The 21,455-nt window shown below is 37.0% G+C and overlaps 1 protein-coding gene across 13 annotated transcripts in view; it reads left to right on the top strand.

The window, feature by feature from the left end:
* LOC131432263 (F-BAR domain only protein 2) overlaps positions 1 to 21,455 on the top strand; it is a 100,554-nt gene that overhangs the window by 71,979 nt on the left and 7,120 nt on the right. For all 13 annotated transcript variants that reach the window (XM_058598422.1, XM_058598421.1, XM_058598419.1 and 10 more), the window contains 3 exons: positions 17,670 to 17,778; positions 17,853 to 18,028; positions 18,094 to 18,266. In XM_058598422.1, coding sequence (XP_058454405.1) covers positions 17,670 to 17,778; positions 17,853 to 18,028; positions 18,094 to 18,266 — 458 coding nt within the window. The remainder of the gene's footprint in view (positions 1 to 17,669; positions 17,779 to 17,852; positions 18,029 to 18,093; positions 18,267 to 21,455) is intronic.

Raw genomic sequence — 21,455 nt, 5'->3', positions numbered from 1 at the left:
CGAAAAACCGTAAAAAGTTTTCTAAATCGACCTCAAATCTTGTCCAATTGATAGTTTTTATCAGTAGACGGTCAAAAAAATCTATTTCGATTAATCTTTTAAGAATCGAAGAAAAATAATTTTGAAGAATACCACAGTATTATATAGGTATGCTAGTATGATTGATATGAGAAAGGCATCATTACACCACTAGGTGGATTAAAACAGGTTTTCAGGTTAACCTAGATCTCGACGTTTCATGTTATTTGGCATCAAAAAAATTTTTCGACTTTGGAAATTTCTTGCACCCAAAAAATGCCCAATTTGGGAATTTCTTGCACCCAAATTTCCAGTCGATTTGAAAATATTTTTTTTCAAAATGACGCCAGATATTGTCGTTTCATGCAATTCTTAGATATTTGGGTTTTTTCGAGATCTCGACGTTTCAGGCATTAATACAATAGGTATCTTAAAAAAAGTTTGATTTCTGAAATCTGAAGTCCCAGAGTTAATTCAAAGTCAAATGTATTTTTCTCAAGATAACGCCAGATTACGATAATTCAGGCAATCATCATCAAAAAAATTTTTTCGAGATAACTCTAGATCTCGACATTTCATGCAATTCTAAGACATTTGGTATCAATAAAAGAAATTGGCTTCGGAAATTTCTTGTGCCCCAAAAAAATTCGATTCTTGGCATCTCAATATTCCTCAAGTACCAGAGTCGTTTCTTTTTCAAAATATCAAGGTAACAATATTTGACTTTAAATAAATGTTCAAAATTTCTCAAAAATTGAGTCGATTTAAAAAAATACGCCAGATTTTGATGTTTCAGGCCATTTCAAAAAACCTTTGGTATCATCATAAAAAATATCAATTCGGGAATTTTTTTTACATAATTTTTTTTTCGATTTCGGAAATCTCATCAAATTTTTCAGTCCCAGAGATAACGTCAGATCTCAATGTTTCAGGCAAATCTAAGATATTCCGTAGTTATATATGTCGATTTTGCACAATACGCTTAGTGCGGTAATTCATTCAATTCAGGCATCATTTTGGTACTGAATTTCACCATAACACTCGTTCATACCTAACCATGACCACGACACTAGATCTCGAGCAATTCTAAGACATTTGGCAAAAAAAAAGTTTTTTCGTTTTCGGGAATCACCTATGGTGATTTTTCAAGATCGAACATTTTCAAACTTTGACCGCCGGACGGCACAACTTACCTATATCTAATGTAGCTCAAATTTTGCATAGGGACTTCTTTTTTAGATGTGCCTTAACTGTTGAGTATTACCGTTTAACGGAATTAGGTGTGAAAAAAGGTAAACTGATGATGCAAATTGTCCTTTTTAGTCATGAAGAATACCTATGCAAAATTCGAACCAAAAAACAAATACGAAAACGAAATTTTAGAAAAAAAATCGAGATTTGCGGTAGAACCGCTATGCTACGTTACTACACTTTCACCAAGTGTAACAAACGTTACAATACATATACGTATTCCGACCGTTATTTGCATTCATCATCTGTGTATCAATATGTTATAAGGTTGTTAGTACAAATATTTTCTGCTGCACCCTATAGTGAATATATTCTGTATATAGGTTCTGCCAAATATGTTTTTTTTTAATGTATAAAATCAACAATAATTGTGATCACTCGAAGAGAGTATGGACAAATTCCCATTTCATTCAATATCACTATAGTGTACTATAAAATTACACAAGATTGTTAAATGATTATCATTTAAAATCATTCTCACAATTATCAGTCATGGAACGATATTCACTGAGAATGATATTCAAGCATAATCGAAGGTTTAATGCTGCTGATTCAAACGTATTTCATACACAGAAGTAATAGGGGCGCAGGATTCCACTTGTCTGGCGAACCCAACAAATACAGCGATCACAAGCAAGCGTTCAAACGCTACACATGCAGAGTGCAGAATCAATTTGATTACGAGATCACTTCGTCATGATTATATTATATAAACGATTATCACCGACGATTTAATCGGTGGTGATAGCTGTTGTTTGATTTTTTGAGAATCATAATGTGATTTTACATTCTGCCAGAAGCACATTTATTCGAAGACATGTAAAAAATTGTGTGATTTGAAAATTACCAACCGGTACCTAAATGCGCGCGGCGATCCCGGGTGAATCGACTGAGCCACAGTATACATCGTAAAATGCATATTTTTTTCTGTGTACAATCACGCTCTAAATCTCCTCTACTATCATGGAATTAACGTCTTACACGTTTTTACTTTCGTGTAAAGTCAAAAAGGAATATTCTCGATGTGAATACAGCGGAATTCATTTCATTGTAACTACTTTCAATTCTTGTGCACTGTAAAAAAAATTTAGCATTTTATAAAACGCACTTAAGTGAAGCGTCGCGGTTCACGAAAAGTTGCATTCAAGAACCTTCTAACATTGGGCCATTTGAAAATTACATGGCATACATTAAAAAGCTAAATAAAATTGGTAACGACTGCGACTTGAACCGAGAACCATTAGGTCACACAGTACGTTCGTAAATCGACATAGCGAAGTATTTGAAATAATTAAAAAAAAAATTAGCAACAAATTCGAAACCAAAGTAACTAATTGGCAGCAAATTATTCATCAGATTACGATGCTTATCTAGAAAAAGGTTCTTCGTTAGCTTCATATGAACTTAGCGAAGCAGTCGAAAAAATAACAAAAAAATGAACAACAAATTCGAAACCGCCGTAATTAATTAGTAACTAATTGGCAACAAATTATTCACTGGTTTTCGATTGTTTTCAAACTTATTTAGTAGGGATGCTTCATTAACTTCATATGAACTCAGCGAAGTATTCGAAAAAATACTACAACAAAAGAGCAACAAATTCAAAACCACCATAACTAATTAGCAACATATTATTAAAATGAACTTTGCGAAGTACTGGCCCTTATTACCGTTCTCACTTCCACTTTCACATTCACTTCACTTACATGTCACTTCACTAGATTTTACCTTTTACAGTATCACGCATAGTGAAGTGATCACTGTAGTTTAAAAAACTATTTTTTTTTTCAACAAAATGTTGGTGGCGTGATGTTCATAATGACATCAAGTTCACCCAAGTAATGGGATTCTATCACTAGCATCATTTGTGAAAATACGTCACCGTATCGGTTCGATAAAAAATTACTCTTTCTTGGGAATATTTTGATGATATGAAACAGCTGAGCAATCAAAATTAAGGTTCATTGTTGTACTTCCCGGAAAAATAGCAACTGCCTTGTCATCTTTGGCATATTCTGTTCAATCAATTCAACGGCCCTTTTATTCATTACTATTCATTTTTTTGGACCAAATGAGTGCGTACTAGTTCTTTTCGATTAAATCAACCCTGTTGTCAAGATACCACTGACGTGTATCTGCACTCTAGTGAAAGCTGATAAAAACTAGTCAAAACTTTACAGATCCTCCGTGTACATTGATTATACAATGTATTTTTTCATGCAACTTTCCCTTGTTAGAGTGTCAAGTTTATTAACTTAATTTTATTGAAATTGATTTTTTCCCCTTTGCAACAGAAAATCGCTTGCCAAATCATAAATTTTCTTACCAACTCAAAAACCAGCAAGGAATACCTATTCTTGCACTGCATTTTATGGCAAATTTGTATACTCGAGAATTTTACAATTGTTTTTAATGCCGTTAAAAACTTTCGATACCGTTTCCGAACGTGAGTTTTTTTTAACGACGTTTACTTTTATGCTTCCGAACAGTAGTCTGCTCACGAAGTCCGACAAGAGCACTGCACACAGTAGATTTAGCCAGAGAGGAAAGCTCTGCTGTCAAAACACCTCTAGAAGCACTTATTAGAAGCCGATGAACGACCATAATTAGGTTAAAACCGGGGATAAATAAACGATATAAAAAAAAATATTAGAAGGTTGTAAAAAGAGCAGTGCGTCCCATTGCACAGTGGGAAAAAATCTATGAAAACCCGCAAAGAATTCTGTAACTCATGAACTAATTGAGATATGTCAACAAACTAAAGCGTTTCTTATGTAAAAATGTCCAAGCAATTCAATGGAATGATTTACAATGGCCGCACGAATCGCAATCCTGCTCGTTTTACCCCAAATGTGCAGCAGTTTTGGAATTTCCTATAACATTCGCTCTGTAACTTGAAAAGAAGTCGAGTGCGGTATTCTGAAATAGCCTACTTGCATGTAAAAAAGTCTGGAGAATCGATTAGAAGAACCCACACTGACCGCACGAAACGTTTTGGTGTCTGTTTTACCCCAATTCCTTCATTTCATGAGATCCTTACTGTAAATCGTCCTTAAATCTTGGTAAAACTTCTTGCAAGTTTGCGAAATATAGCTTATCTTATGTAAAAAAGTCTGGAGAATCGAATGGAAGAACCTACACTGGCCGCACCAAACGTTTTGATGACTATTTCACCCCATTTCTCCATTTCATGATATCTTATTGTAAATCGTCCTTAAATCTTGGCAAAACTTCTTAAAAGTTTACTACATCCAGCTTATCTGATGTAAAAAAGTCTGTAGAACCGAATGGAAGAACCTACACTGGCCGTACGAAACGGTTTGGTGGCTATTTTACCGAGATTTAAGGACGATTTACAATAAGATGTCATGAAATAGAGGAATTGAGGTAAAATAGTCACCAGAACGTTTTGTGCGGTCAGCGTAGGTTCTTCCATTCGAATCTCCAGACTTTTTTACATAATATAAGATAGTTTTCATATGCTTTCAACATGGTTCGCTTAAGACTTAAGGGTGATTTAGATGAAAATTTCTCATATTGGAGGAATTGGGGTAAAATAGCCACCAAAACGTTTCGTGTGGTCAGTATAAGTTCTGGCATTCGATTCTACAGACTTTTTTACATAAGACAAGCTAGATTTAGTAAACTTCCAATAAGTTTTACCGAGATTAAAGGACGATTTACAATAAGAAATCATGAAATGGAGTAAAATAGCCACCAAAACGTTTCGTGCGGCCAGTGTACACTCTTCCGTTCGATTCTTCAGACATTTTTACATAAAACCAAGCTAATTCAGTAGACCGCAATCGATTTCTTTTCAAGTTACAGAACAAATACTACAGAAAACCCTAAAACTGCTGGGAATTTGGGGTAAAACGAGCAGCATGGCGATTCGTGCGGTCATTAAAAACCATTTCATGGAATTTCTTGGATTTTTTTACATAAGAAACACTCTTGTTTGTTGCCTTTTTCCATGGTTCCCGTTTTCTTTGCGGGTTTCCTGGGTTTTTTTCCCACTGTGCATTGTTGGGCCAATCGAGCTTTGGAAATTGTTTTTGGATAGTTTTACAAAGAAATATTAAATCACTTTAGACTCTATATTGAGATATGTGCTACTTTACACATGGCTTCAGTACGGCAAACCATTTATTTTTCCCTTTTTAGAAAGGTCGAATGTATTTTTGCATATGCTTTCTTCAAATCGTTGTAACTCAGAAACAGTTAACACATGGATCAATAAGTCCCGAGACTAAAGCAGAGATGGCGCTCGTAGTAAACCAGTAACCACGTCTTTCTAGAGTACTAACCTTTGCTTGAAATGGGTCAAAATTTTAAGTCGATCCGAACAGAAACAGTTGAATTATCGAGGTTGGAGTAAAGTCGTTTAGTAGTTTGTTTACAAAATGGAAAAAACCGAGTTTCGTGTTTTGATAAAACATTGTTTTTTAATGGGTAAAAACACCGTGCAAGCGAAACAATGGATTGAAAAATGCAACGATTTGTCGGTGGTTCGCCGAGTTTAAATGTGGTCGTACCGACACAAGTGACGGGGAACGCTCAGGTAGACCTGTGGAAGCCGTTACACCGGAAAATGTGAGTGAAGTGACAAAAATTATAATGAAAGATCGTAAAGTGAAGCTCCGTGAGATTGCTGAGATGACACAGATATCATATGGAAGTGTATTTACTATCCTTCATAAAAAATTGAGCATGAAAAAGGTTTTTTCCAAGTGGGTGCCGCGATTGCTTTCGATGGAACAAAAACAGCAACGAGTCGATGATTCAGAAAGCAGTTTATCGCTATTTACTCGCAACAAAAAAGATTGCTTGCGTCGTTACGTGACCATGGACGAAACATGGATACATCACTACACTCCAGAGTCGAAGCGGCAGTCATCTGAGTGGCGCACAGCTGGCGAAAGCTGTCCGAAGCGTCCGAAAACGCAGCAGTCAGCTGGCAAAGTCATGGCGTCAGTTTTTTGGGATACGCATGGCGTGATTTTCATTGACTACCTCGAAAAAGGTAAATCGACCAACAGTGATTATTATATTGACTTACTGGTGCGTTTGAAGGAGGAAATCGCAAAAAAAAACGACCGCACATGCAGAGAAATAAAATCCTTTTTCATCAAGACAATGCACCCTGACACAAGTCGATGAAAACAATGGCGAAATTAAACGAATTGGGCTTTGATCTGCTTCCCCACCCCCCATACTCGCCAGATTTAGCCCCAGTGACTACTGGCTCTTTGCTGATCTTAAAAAAATGCTCCAGGGAAAAAGATTTGGCTCAAATGAGGAGGTCATCGCTGAAACTGAAGCTTATTTTGAAGCGAAAGATAAATTTTTTTATAAACATGGTATTGAAAAATTGGAAAAACGTTGGAACCATTGTATCACCCTAAAAGATGATTATGTTGATGAATAAAAAAAAAATTGCAAAAAAAATGTTGTTTCCATTGTTAGTCTCGGGACTTATTGATCCATGTATTAATTGAACAAAAATGATGTCGTAGTAGAAGTTGATAAAGTGCCGTTTTGAAAATAAAAACTTAAGCTAAACGGTAAGCTCTTGATAGAAAATAGTCAGTGAATCACTAGAATATGATTCTACAGATCAAAAACACTAAACTCACTCACAGTGACCATTCTCGTAGAACTAGCCGTGCTCGAGATAAATGAAATTCAAAGAACAAAGGTTTTGGTTTTGTTGAGGAAATCGATTTCCTACAACTTCTTTATGGACACCACTTTTGTGCAATTGATAGTTTCCGGGAAAGTGCATGCAACATTCCATTCATCTGTTTCTAGAACTAGCCTTGAATCGAATTGGTCTCTCCATTGGTGCAAAATAAATGATTTGTAATACTGAAGTCCTGTTCGAAGTTTCATAAGAATCGGAGTAAGTCGGTTCTGAATTTAACACTTTTTCTGCAGAGAATTTCAGAAATTGCTCTTTTGTCGTTCAGCGTTCAATTTTCGGAATATATTCTATTTTACATCAAATTTGCTTTTCACGATAGTCGAAAACACAACCTTTTCAAGTGTCTCTTCAATCTGCAATTCACATTCGACATCCTCTTTCGGCCGAGGAACCCTTCGAACGATGATTGATTTTCTGCGAAAAGCAGAACGTTACCGAAGTAATAGTAGTAGTAGTAGCATTCACAACTTCCGAAAGCGGACCCAGAAGGATTAATTTGGTTCTCCAATTCAAATTGCACCCTAATCCTGTGTTCTTCGAACTGGAATGGATCTTGTCGGATTTCAATTCGATCACGGTTCCCCACGGTCGCCTGCCGGCACCCGGAGGAGAACCTTTTCCAATAAGCCGCTTTCCAATTCAATGGCAGCCCCCGGCAAGAAAAAAATGTTTAGTGTTTGTTCCAATTCACTGCTGTTCTATAATGGAATAAAAGAGTTGAAACCGATGTTTCAAATATTACTTCAATCAGCGGGTGTTGAATAATTAATTGAATAATGAATTTTTGACAGTGATGATTTTCAGCACTGGAGTAGTGAAAATCGGTAACTAGATTGGTTACCAGTTTAACACACGTGGTCGAAAAATCTAGGGTAAAAATCGGAGAAATCCAAGAGTCAAAGCATGCTTTGGTTAAGTGGTTAATGTTCCGATTGTAAGTGCTCGCTCACAACGGTTTTTTTTACTATCAGCCTTCTAATCGTGAATTGCGTGACTTGATTGAAACGCCTTCTGAAATTGATTCCATCTTACAACGGTTACTTTTTGTTTGAATAATAATCACCTTAAAAATGGATGGGAAGTAGAGCCTAAAATAAACTTTACCTTCCCTTTTACCAAACCGTTGGTTGCTGCTGATCATTGTCTCCGTCGGTTTTCGGCTCCTACATGACAAACTTTTTCGCTTCGCCGAAATTGGTCCCTGTTAAATCCATGTTAGGAGCTATCGTGTAACTTTTCACAGCTTGTTGTCGTTTCTATGGTGGTTAGTTTTTTGGATGCAAGTGAAAACATGTTTCTCCCGGTTGGTTGGTATTTTCCGTAACAAGTATGTCCGATTACAGAAACTTTCGGTGTTAGAATATTTCAACGAATTTGTTAGGTACGGAAGGTTTGCAGTTGGAAAAAGGTACACAAATGGCCGATAAGTTGTGTCACTAGCAGATGCTATGGAAGTTTTAATCACGTTAGCATTGGTGCATAACATGTTCTAGATAATGCACAGTAGGCTAAAAAGTATAATCGAAAATGGAACTTCTTTCAACAGAATGTAGTTTCCCAAACAGAACATTGCAAAGTAAATCAGTAGTCTCATACGGATCAGGGTGATTTTTTCTGAAACCATTTCTCCGAATGGCTAATGCAAAACTCAGTCGTATTGGTCTCTCTATCCATGGAAAATAAATGCTTTATCATACTGAAGATGTGTGCAAAGTCGATCTAGATTTGGCCCCCTTATCTGTTTCTAATTTCAGGAATATCTCTATTCAGCATGACCGCACACCATTTCTTCCAATAATAAGTTTTATTTTCGAAAGCAATGCTTCTAGCCACAATTGATTAAACCGTTTCGCCGAATGGGTCATTTTGACGATTGAATCCACTCAACGATATGTTATTTTACTGAATGTATCGTCCATAAACTATCGCACATGCATTGAAATTGTAACGTGGTATCAATTTATCGAGCATTCCAAAATTCGGCGAAATGACTCCTTGAGTGAAGTAGCCCATTCGGTGAAATATGATTCGACGGAATGGGTCCGTTTGTAAAACTAGTTAAACAGCTAGAATGTTATAATTCTATCCATCTTCAATCATTTTTCGGAGTTCAATCAAGAAAAAATATTTTTAACGGACTTTTTTTCGTTGTTTCTGTCGAATTGACTTATGCAGTGACATTTTTAAAGTATTGTAATCCACTGTGTTCACAAATCTCTACGAGAAGTGTATTCAAAAGAGGTTTTCTTCTATTGACACTATTTTATTGCTCATACGGCATCCAATTTACGAATTACGGTGGAAGAAAATACTTTTTGATTTTGATGTGAACGTGGAAGACCATCAATAAAGTTTGAAAACGCCGAATTACAAGCAATATTGGATCAAGATAATACTTCTAGACAAAAGCGAATGTTATATGTTGCACAACCAATAATTTCTAGCCGTTTGAACACTATGGAAAAGTCCAAAAGTGTGGAAAATGGGTGCCACATGAATTGAATGAAAGATAAATGGGAAACCGAAAAAACACTTAGCACAACTAAAATTTTGCTTCAAAGATACGAAAGAAAATAGCGTTGCATCGAATTGTTACTGGATTTATTAAGTATCCTAAACGGAAAAAAAATCACTGGTTAATCCAGATCGATTCGGTAAGAAGGCGATGTTCTGTGTTTGGTGGAATCAGAAAGGTGTGGTATAACATGAGCCACCGGCAACAGATGATCACCTTGAACCATTTTTAAAGTATTTTAGTCCACCTGTCCGTACAAACCTATCCGAGAAGTGCATTCAAGAGAGCATCTATTTTGGAAATTCAATTTTGATAACACGATACAGTACAGTTTTACATCCATTTTTTTGTGGTCAGTTGAATGTGAAAAAGTCATACTGAAACCATTGACCAAAAAAGGACCGCAAAGTTATGTAACACGACAATGCACACAAAACTAAACCTTGGATGTGAGCTACTAGCCCACTCGCAGTATTCACCAGACTTGGCCCCTTCCGACTACCATTTGTTTTCGTCGATAGACCACGCATTGACTGAGTAGCACTTCGATTCCTACGAAGAATTCGAAAATTAGGTACTTGGTTGCTTTGCCTCAAAAGACGGACATTTCTTTTGACGTGATATCCATAAATTTCCAGAAGGGTAGTCAAGATGCGAGAAAGTAGTGGCCAATACTTTCATTTTTTTTTATTGTCTCAATCAAAATTAGTGTTTGATTTCAACATGCATACAACTACGTTGACGGTCCAGGAAGTAAGGTACTGGTCTCATGACTGTTCATTATCAGTATCGTTGAATATTGATGAAAATAATTACCAAAAATTCAAAAATAATTCAAACGCCAAGCAATGCAAGTCTACAAGCTTTTTGGCGTCTGCCGATCGCAATCTTATTAAATTGACCGGCATCAGAGCTTCATATGGTGTTGAATAAGGCAATTTTAACGCTAGCCGAGTAAAAGGTTCTTTTGAAATAATTGCGTCATGGCAGGTTTACAGTCAATAAGGCGGGGTTAACGAGATCTAAAATGCAACAGAAATTCTTCATAGATTATTCTGCTGTAGATTCAGTTATTCCAATGTGAAGATTATAAAATAGTTAAATAAAAAACTTCGGCTTCTGAATATTGCTGACAAAAAAAGAATGATGAAGAGAAAAATGATGCTGGTATCTTTGGTACAGTTCGAGATACTCGAAATCACAAATCTTCGTATGCTTTCTGTATTGCAATTAGGGTTAGAGCTCTTGTGGAGAACAAATCCATCAGAAATTCCGGATCACATTTTTAATCAAATATTACTATACTTGTCGGAATTTCAACTTGTATATCCAAAATACTTCCCTAGTAGTTAGATAACAGATCGGCTGAAAAGTTCGTATCGTTTCTATGTGAGGGCGCCACTAGAATTAAATCCATACCATTTTCAGTTAGTACCAACCTTCAAAAGATACGTGTATAAATTTGACAGCTGTCTGATTATTAGTTTGTGAGATATTGCATTTTAAGTGAAGCTACTTTTGTTATTGTGAAAAAAATGGAAAAAAAGGAATTTCGTGTGTTGATGAAACACTACTTTTTGATGAAAAAAAGTGCCGCCGATACCAAAAAATGGCTTGATGAGTGTTATCCAGACTCTGCACCGGGCCAAGCAACAATTCGTAAGTGGTTTGCAAAATTTCGTACTGGTCATATGAGCACCGAAGACGATGAACGCAGTGGACGTTCAAAAGAGGCTGTTACCGATGAAAACGTGAAAAAAAATCCACAAAATGATTTGATCGAGATAGCTGACACCCTAAAGATATCAAAGGAACGTGTTGGACATATTATTCACGAATATTTGGATATGAGAAAGCTTTGTGCAAAATGGGTGCCGCGTGAGCTCACAATCGATCAAAAACAACAACGAATTGATGATTCTGAGCAGTGTTTGGAGCTGTTATATCGAAATAAAACCGATTTTTTTCGTCGATATATAACAATGGACGAAACATGGCTCCATCACTTCACTCCGGAGTCCAATCGACAGTCAGCTGAAAGGACTGCACGCGATGAACCGAACCCAAAGCGTGGAAAGACTCAACAATCGGCCGGTAAGGTTAGGGCGTCTGTATTTTGGGATTCGCATGGTATAATTTTCATCGACTACCTTGAAAAGGGAAAAACCATCAACAGTGACTATTATATAGCGTTATTAGAGCGTTTGAAGGACGAAATTTCAAAAAAAAACTGCCTCATTTGAAGAAGAAAAAAGTTTTGTTTCATCAAGACAATGCAACGTGTCACAAGTCGATGAAAACCATGCTGAAATTGAACGAATTGGGCTTCGAATTGCTCCCTCATCCACCGTATTCTCCAGATTTGGCCCCCAGCGACTTTTTCCTGTTCTCAGACCTCAAGAGAATGCTCGCTGGTAAAAAAATTAGAAGCAATGAAGAGGTAATCGCTGAAACTGAGGCCTATTTTGAGGCAAAGGACAAATCGTACTACAAAAATGGTATCGAAAAGTTGGAAGATCGCTATAATCGCTGTATCGCCTCTGATGGCAATTATGTTGAATAATAAAAACGAATTTTGGCAAAAAAAATGTGTGTTTCTATTAAACGATACGAACTTTTCAGTCGAACTGTTATAAGGCTATATTTTCGAAGAAGACTGAGCTAAGATGTGCGAGTACATGATTTTTCTACAGACACATTAAATAATATATCGTTCGAGAATGCAAATCCTGAACTTCTAGCGCGAGCTAAACTATTGATTGATGCGTCGATTTTTGAAGCCTGAGAAAAAAAAAATAATCCGAAAGAACCAAATCGAACGAATAAGGAGCTCTTTTCAGCCATAGTTCGCCGCTATGTTGACATCCAATCGCTCCAATAGAGCGCAATAATTCTCGCTGTTGATGGTTTTACCTTTTTCGGGGTAGTCCACGAAAAGTATGCCATAACAATAGCAGAAAACAAACGCCCTGACTTTTCCGACTAATTGGACGATTCCTAGACTGCTTTGGATCATTGCCGGGCACTCATCCTGATCTCTGGAGTGTAATAGCGGATCCAGGTTTCATCCGGATTTATCCATCGACCGATTCCGCATTAGCATAACCAAACACGCTCCCGAAGTGTGCTCGAGTTCGTGCATTTGACGTGTTTCATATATTTTGTCCTGAACCACCGCTCGGAAATCAAAACACAACAGATGATCGTTCTTTTTATCCACCCGAAATACGGGAGAAATCTGTTTTGATCAATTTGAATGCGACTGGAGACTCAAAATTTGAGATAATCCGGCAAAGAAATACTGATGTGGTTAAGGTGTTGGAAATCCACCACGACGAAAAGTTCCCAAATGTTACGAAACAAACAGCAGTGTAAATTACACTAGATTTCAAACTCTAAAAGAAATGTATCGTGTAAGGTATTTTGAAGTGTACGATCAAACAACCGAATCTTTCAAGAGCTTGTTCGACACTGAATCAAAGAATCTTTTGCCGTTGGTATTAATAGACTGTAGAGTGTAAAAAAATAAAAAAAGACGGGCGGGTAATGGCAGAGTCATAACTGGAGAACTTTAATACGAACAAAACTTCCGAATGTCAATAAGCGTTCGTATTTGATTGATTGTGTGAATTTCGCCACTTTTACTGCTTTGCTTTCAGAACTGCAATGCAAAGTATTACTGGAACTGAATTAAAGAACTATATTCGGAACCTAAGATTTACTCCGAATTCAGTTGCCGATTCAGGTTCGGAATCCACATTAAACAATTCAGTTCTCATTTTCAGAATCCAGGTTACGAATTTATTTCTAGAACTGAATACTAAATTTGAGTTCCAAATATGAATTAAGGCACTGGATTCAGTTTCAGAACCCAAATTTCGAATTAAATTCCAGTGTAGCATTAATCTGAATTCTGGAAATGAACTTAGAAACTGAATTTAGAAACTAAATTATGAAATTGAATACAGGTAGTAAATTCTGTAACTAAACTCAGGAATTCAATTCAGGTTCAGAAGTCAGTTTCAAAATTCTGGTTCGGAGTTCCGATCTAAAATTTTGTTCCAGAATCCAGATCAAGAATTTATATCTTGGATTTGGTTTTATAATACTGAGTTTTCAATGAGAATTTGGTCTTCGAATTCTGAGCTCAAATTAAGGCACTAAATTCAGTTCCAAAATTTAGTCAAGAAATCGGTTCCAAAAATTTAGCTCCTCTAGAATCTAGAATTAGGACTCAGTTCCAGAGTCTTAGTTTTAACTTTTGACCCTGTGTTCTGGAACTTAATTCTGATATTAAATTCTAAACCTAGAATTAGGTTCAAAGTTTGAAATTAGGTCCTGAATCCAAATGAGGCTTTACGAGCGAATGAGAGCGCAACCTGAGACTACCTCAAAACCGTCATTCGACTGCGGAAAAGGCAAGTCAGCGTGAAAAGTTTTTTTCAGTGTTTGTCGACGTTTGGGAAACTTACATTATTTTTATTATTTTGGGTGCACTGACGAGTCGAAGACGAAACGTAAAGAATAGTAAAAAAAAATCTAAGTGGAACTCGTTGAAACTTTTTTTTCAGGCCTTTTCAAAGTTAGTTTTAGTTATTGAATTATGACAATCCCCTTAAAACTAGTTTTTTAATCATAACTTGTTTCAAGGAATAATGGTAGAAAATATGAAATCCTATAATTTTGCAGAAGGTAATGCATAGGTTTATTCTTTTCTGGAAAAGTTATACATCATTTTACCTATTTTTACTTAGGAAACCTTGCACTGAAGCGAAATATGCAACTTAATGCAGCAAACTATTACAATACTTTTAGGAAATTATATTCCTAATCAAATTTATTTTGTAATAAGAATACCCTGAGTACTATTCGTGTGACTCATTTTCACTATGGCCGTGCTGAAACCATGCATGATTAAGAAACGGAGGGTGTCACGCGTCTGCTATTTCTGTAACTCACTTTTGCAGTGAGCGTAGAGATGTGCAATTCGCTCCTGAACTATTCCAGCGAATCGAATTTTTAAAGTGAGCTGATAGCTCACAGCTCTTTTTAAAAGAACCGCAGCTCACCAGTTCACTGCACTGGTAAGCAGGGATGCCAGGTTCACAGATTAATCTGTGTTTCACAGATTTTCAACCTTTTGCACGGATTTCAAAAATGGCACAGATTCTCACAGATTTCTAAAAATAGATTTACACAGATTCTGAAATCGATCATAGATTTTTAAAATTGATCACAGTTTAGCACCAAAAATTGCAGAGCGGTAGGAAATAGTGAGAGTTTTTGGATGGTCACAGATTTTTGAAAAAAAGACCTGGCATCCCTGCTGGTAAGGTGAAAACAAGCTACGAGCAGAACGGATCTTCGGTTCTTGAAGAGCGAGTTATAAATGAGAAGAGATGTGTGCATGAGCTTTTGTTCGTTCTTCCAAGTGTGTATCTATCCTTCTTTAACAGATTGAATAAGCCATTGTCAATAAGAAATCTTACCTCTCATTAAGTAGGCTAAGGTACATTCAGGGATGCCACTTTTGCAGATATTCTCAAATATGACATAATAATAATTCGCAGACAAGTTAGTTCGCATAGCATTGTTCTTTGTGCATCAACGATTTCGATCATGCTTATGAAAGAAAAACGGAGTAAGAAAAACGGCGCGAAAAACAGCGCTCAAAACAAACCTTCGCACATCTCTAAGTGAGCATCACACGATCAACATATCGTCCTAAAAAACGTGTTTCTTCGCGATAACTCAATTTATTCACACGTCTAAAAATGAAATCTCTTCGTAAAGGTTTATACTTTTACAATACTTTTTCATATTTTGTTTGGAAAACATTTTACCATTTTTTAATATGTGTTGAACTTTTGGTAATTTTTCGGATTTTCAATATTTAAAACTATCTTTGAAAAGGCCTAAAAAATTGCATCTAGTTCCACTTAGATTTTTTCTAATATTGTTAATTGTCAAAAAGTAAACAAAATAATAATCACAACAATTTGCTTAAGCTGCGCGTGCAAGCATGAGCTTGTTTATGCTTATTTATGCGCACTTTGTAGTAGATACTTAGGTAATAGAGGTAGATTCTACGTAGATCAAACCAAAAAAACTGTTTTTAAAATAAAGTGAATATATCTCAAAAAACATTTTTTTTACATTATTTATATCTTCAGCAAAAATACTTCAAATGTTTTTTTTTTTTCAAAATGAGATAGAAAAAATTTTTTTTTGAAAAATATTTTTTTTTTCGAAATTGGTACTTCTCTCTTAACAAAAATTAAGGTGCCACTTTCAAAAGAAGCGTAATATAATCGTGTAAAACTTCTTCGAAGACACGTTAGCACTTAAAAATCAGTGAAAGTCAGTACAGACTTTTGACCGTCTTTTTCCAGTTTTGGACCACTGTGCGGCGCCCTATAGTAAAGTAAGACGAATTCACGTCAAAATTGTTCTTACATTCAGAGGCTTTGGTCACTACTGATCGTTTGATACAAGGATGCCCGTAATCTTTTTTTTTTCGTTTTTAATTCACATTTCGTCTTCAACTTATCAGTGCATTAGCAGTTCATATTGAACTACTGGTGCATTTGGCCTTATGAACTGCTATACAGTTCACTCTATTTCATGTGGTACAATTTAAACGATTGCGTTGAAACGCAACGCTGTGAGAACATTTACTTATTCATACTGAACAGCTAAGTGCACCGTCAGTTCAATCTGAACTGCTGATATTAAAAAGCAATCTTGTCCTTGTCTAAAATTATCTAGATTTCGTAGAAATTAACACAGATAACTACGGATAAACGAACTGCTTTCATCACACCTCTGAATAATCGGAACTACTAAACGGCAATAAAAATTTTTATTTGAAAGGAATTCTTAGAAGCTTGTTGCCAAATATTATCGTTTGTTCCTGAAATTTGTTTTTTGAACCTCCCTAACACGTCTGATGAGACTCACTCTTTCCCATCGTCAATAGGTCTTGGTAAGAGCAGAGCTTTTTTTCAGACTACGTCGAGTACTTACGTGACTCAGCAAGCAGTGATACTTGAAAAGCTTTGATCAGTATTATAATTGATAATTAAAGTTTGACATTTCTTCCCTTTCCTTTAAAAGTCACAATCACAGATTTATCACACAGAAGGCGTTGAAAATTAACGGGAAGTTAATAATGTTGATATTTCAATTGCAAGAATTTTTTTGTGTATTAGAACTTTGGCTAACGTATTTTAAGGAATAACAGAATAAAAGTTTCTGTCACAATTACGTTCGATAATTTCTGCTGGCGGTTGTTCAACATATTTCTTGCTAAAGTAAATTACATAAAACTAATAACTGATTTCACCAATCCCAACAATATGAAAACTTTCAACACTTTATTTAATTTAATACACTTTTCTTTGCTAGTTGTTTAGCATTCAGACAAGTAGGCTTCTTTGTAGCGTAGAAATGAAAACCCTCTTCATTGCCATGGTAAGTTGTGCGATGTGGTTTGTGTTGTAGTGATTCTTTTTAGAAAACTCGATCCAAATCTGGGTACGGTTCAGTAGGTAGGTAGTTTGGCGCTTCTTTCGTAACTGGAGAGACACAATGTTAATGCTTGTTGCTAGCTGCCAGGAGATGGGACTGTATTAGAGAACTCATGGACACCTTAAAACTTATCCTTAAATCAATAACATCACTTCCGGAAATTGGCAACTTCGTCAAATCGGGTTTAATAAAAAAAACCTCTCAGCCTCTCTCATATCCTGCTGCTAGCAATGCGACGTGCGCTTTTCTTCCGTTTTCTGTTTCATTTGGTTGGCATTTGTATGATATCTTTGGACCCACCACCACCACCACAAAACACCACCCCGTATGATTTCATCTCACTAAGTAAGTTGCTCTGAATTGTGATGGTTTTTTTTTCTTCTCTCTCCTTTTTATTAACTTATGATTGATTTTGGTTCCACTAATTGGTTATTAACCGCTTGAGGATTTAATTCTATAATTTTTCACCTCTTCAGTTAGATTCATCACCGGGTATCAGTTGGACACAAAATGTTCCTCCCGTTCCAAACCCGAAAGGAGGAACACAACCGATTCCGATCTGCTCCGTCGGCACTAATCAACTTAACTAATTTTTGTTTTTGTTTTGTTTTTCATTCTCCTTCCCTTTAATCCGACGAAAACGTCCAACAGTTTCCGGATTCCTGCGGAGTCGCCGGGAGAAGGCCAAATCGAAGAAGACCAAGAAGAAAAAGGATTCGGTCGAAAATGCCAGTGCCAAAGATGAGAAAATCTCTGACGCGTAAGTTATCCGCTTTTGGTTAGCCACAAGGTGGTGCATGTTTAATAAAATTCATTTCATTCCATTTTCTGCAGCGAGGAAAAAGACGAAATGGTGAAGGCGACGGACGTCGCTAGCAATTTACAGACGACGTCTGCGGTCAGTACGGGCAACGTCGCACCGACGGCCACACCCGAGGTAGACGAGGACGGTTACAGCATACAGCCACGGGATGGCACGTGGGACAGTGGCACTATTACGGAGAAAAGTAGTAAGTGGTGGACTTGTTTTAAGTTTAAATTAGTTTCCTCACTCGGCTTTGCTCGACCGTTTCAGACAACTTCTACTCCAGTTCCGATAGTGATAGCGAGGACGAACGGGGTGATCGCAAGATACACGTGGAAATCAAGCCGCTGAACAATGGAGCGGCACCGATATCGGCCAGCGTGGACGAACTACGGGCGACCGTAGAGAATCTGTCCCTGTCGCCCATCGGGGCACTTTCGACGGTAAGTACGCTGGCTGCTGTGTGCTGTGTCGTAGCGTCGAGGTAACTGCCTGTAATGTAATGGCCACCGTTGTGATTATGATTTTCTCACTAGAGCTTATTTGAGTTTGTGTGCGTGTGTGTGCTTTGTGTATTCGTTTGTGAAGTTAGAACAAAACTGTAAGAAATTTTCGCTTAACATTAAGGGTCGATGGACCACTCTGTTTAAAATGGTTGCCCTATATTCCACTCTCATGTTATTGAACTTTTTAAAGATTAGCATAGTTTGCATCGGGAGCGAGTAATTTCGCCGAAAGTCGTTTCGTCGAATGGGTCATTTCGCCGAAAGGGTAATTTTTTTAGGGTCAAAAATATCTTTTTGTTTTTATATCTCCCCATGTGCCGCAGCTGAGTTGGCCGTCGACCAGCTGTCGGAAGCGGCGGCCTCTTGCATATAAACATGTAACCGCCTCGTTTACCCGGTCTACTCAAAGCTGGGTTTCTTTGCTTCAGTTAGGTCCGAACGAGCGGTCGCGAAGTCGGATAGCATACGAACAAAACGATGTGGCGAAGCCGCATTAGATATTTTTCCATCTGCACTCAGTTATCGGGAAATTCCGCAAACAATTGTCTGATAGGTACACTAATACAGTCAACAAGTTATTTTGGGAATTCCGTCCTGAGCATCATGAATAAACCTACAAAAATTATTCAAGTCTCTGAATCATATCAGAAGCACGATTGTAGGTCAACAAAACGGAAGTTGACATAATCATTTTTCATTTGTCTTTTTTTTATCAATTACAATTACGATATTAAGAATAATGACGAATTCGGCGAATTTACCCTTTCAGCGAAATGACTCTTTCGGCGAAATGGCATTCGGTGAAACGTCTTTCGGCGAAATGACCCTTTCGGCGAAATGACTTTCGGCAAAAGGGATTCATTCATTCCAGGAAGAATGATGAACTCCTCTGTCTTTTGCTCTTTGCCATATTGGGAGAGAAACGATAGAACATCCTTCAATTTTAGCTCACCATACACAGATTCAAACATGTATGGAGAACCAAAAATACGGGTACGTTGTTGCGTCAATGCGGGACAGTTACAAATCACAAAAATAATACTCAACATGCTGAATAGTAGCCATGTGATGGTTGGGTTGGCAATATCCAGTCAGAGCTCTGACCAGAATCCTGCAGTGATACTTGGAAAAATGCAGTAGGCATTTTACATTTTCAGATTCAAATCTGGTAAAAATACTGTTATCTGAGCGCAAGTTTGTGCCAATAGCTGGCATATTTGAACGCAGCCCAAGAACGAATCCCGTGCTTTATCAGACCATGTCAGCTTGGAGCGAAATCAATCTTCAGTTCAGCAACGCCATCGCACGGCATCACATTCAACTTATCATGTCAATTGTATGGGTGCGCAGTGCTGCTATTTTGGCGCGCTCGGATTTGGCATTTCTCTCCCCTACTTCTATGTATGGGATTCGATGTGGACTCGACCGTTTTAGTGGCCTTTTACAACATGGAACAGGAAATCAGTGGATCAATTCTTGGTTGAAACAAAACCGCCGGATGCTGGCTTACCTGTTTGTGGGACTCATACCATCGGGACTGTTGGATCGTAGTGTTATTCTTAGCCAGTTAAGAATCGCTTTAACGTGATCGAAGAATTCGCGAAACAGAAGTCTACTGGGCCAGGTCGATGCGTCAAGTGATTGTTCTTTTAAAGAGGGACCTACTCCGACTGTGTTACTGTGCAGCAAAATTACTTTCTAATATCTGTTGTAGCATTTTGATTGTTTTTTTAGGCATGCTTGGCTCAATTTGAACATTTGCTGTCGGCAACGATTAGAATTTACAGTTTCCCCTGATTTGAGAAGACACCGTAGTATAAGACCTTCTGATTCCACCAATTGCACAAAATCGATTTGTTTCCGACGCGGAAACTCGAAGCGAATGCACCTATTTCCATCTTACCCTTAGAGTCCATCTGTCGAACAGAGACAGCAGTTCTCACTCTAACTAATCGTATATGAGATGACTACTGAAGCTGAGATGAATACTAAGGCTGTGAACCATTTCGCGGTTAATTTTAACTTTTGGTTAAAATCTGACACTTGAGTGGTTATTTGTGTCGAGTAGTTAAATTTAACTAAAACTGCGGCCCATTTCAAAATTTGACGGTTGGCAAGTTATTTGGGTTTATTTTGCACTGGAAATAATTTAAGCTAAAGAATTGATATTAGAATTTTCTTTGTTCGATTTTTTTCAGTGTCGTAAAATAACCATCGATCTGTCAAAAATAATGCTTTCGAGCAGGGTTATTATTGACAACATCAAAATAACCACTCGAGTGTCAGATTTTAACCAAAAGTTAAAATTAACCGCGAAATGGTTAACAGCCTAAGTGCCTTAATAAAATATACGATTAAATGAAAAAAAAACCTTTTTTAATCCACGTAGTGGTGTAATGATGCCTTTTTCATATTAATTATATTTTTAAAAATAATACTAGAAGATTCCGTGGAGAAATTCGTTTTTCAATCATGAATAAAATAAGAAACTTTCTTTGGGTATAAACTAACATAATCTTTTCAATTTGTAAACAGTTATGTCAAGTTAATAAGAATTTTACGTCGCACTAAATGATTAAACACACTTTATCTTATAGTTCTGGAACCGGAAGTCGGATTCGGAAGAAATTAAACAGCAACCTATGAGACTATAGGAACTTTTATTTGAGCTTGTCTGTGGAAATCGATCAAATCATCTCTGAGAAAATTGAGTGAGTCTTATCTTAATCCTGTTGACCACTGAAAAATATAAATCCTAATATGGCAACCCTACACGCCATACGAAATTGAACAAATCACGCTATGAATAGAGCAAAGCCGCACGTACCGTCGCGTACTAGTTTTGCATCGTCATTTTGAATAACGATTTGAATGTTTTGACACTCATCGCCATATAACTTCGGAACCGGAAGTCGGATCAGAATGAAATTGCACAGTAGATTTCAAGACAATGAGAGCTTAATTTGAATCATGAGTCGTGAAAATCGGCTTAACCGTTGCTGAGAAATCGAAGTGAGTTCCGTTTCTGGAGATTTTCTTCACTAAGGAGTGTATCGAAAATAAGCTATCCAAGCTATTTTTCTTTCAAATTATGATGAAATTATGTGTTTTCGCATTTTTTGGACG

This window comes from Malaya genurostris, chromosome 2, assembly GCF_030247185.1.
Source record: "Malaya genurostris strain Urasoe2022 chromosome 2, Malgen_1.1, whole genome shotgun sequence".
Taxonomy (NCBI): domain Eukaryota; kingdom Metazoa; phylum Arthropoda; class Insecta; order Diptera; family Culicidae; genus Malaya; species Malaya genurostris.
The sequence above is the reverse complement of the archived record's forward strand: the minus strand, read 5'-3'. Positions and strand labels throughout refer to the sequence as shown.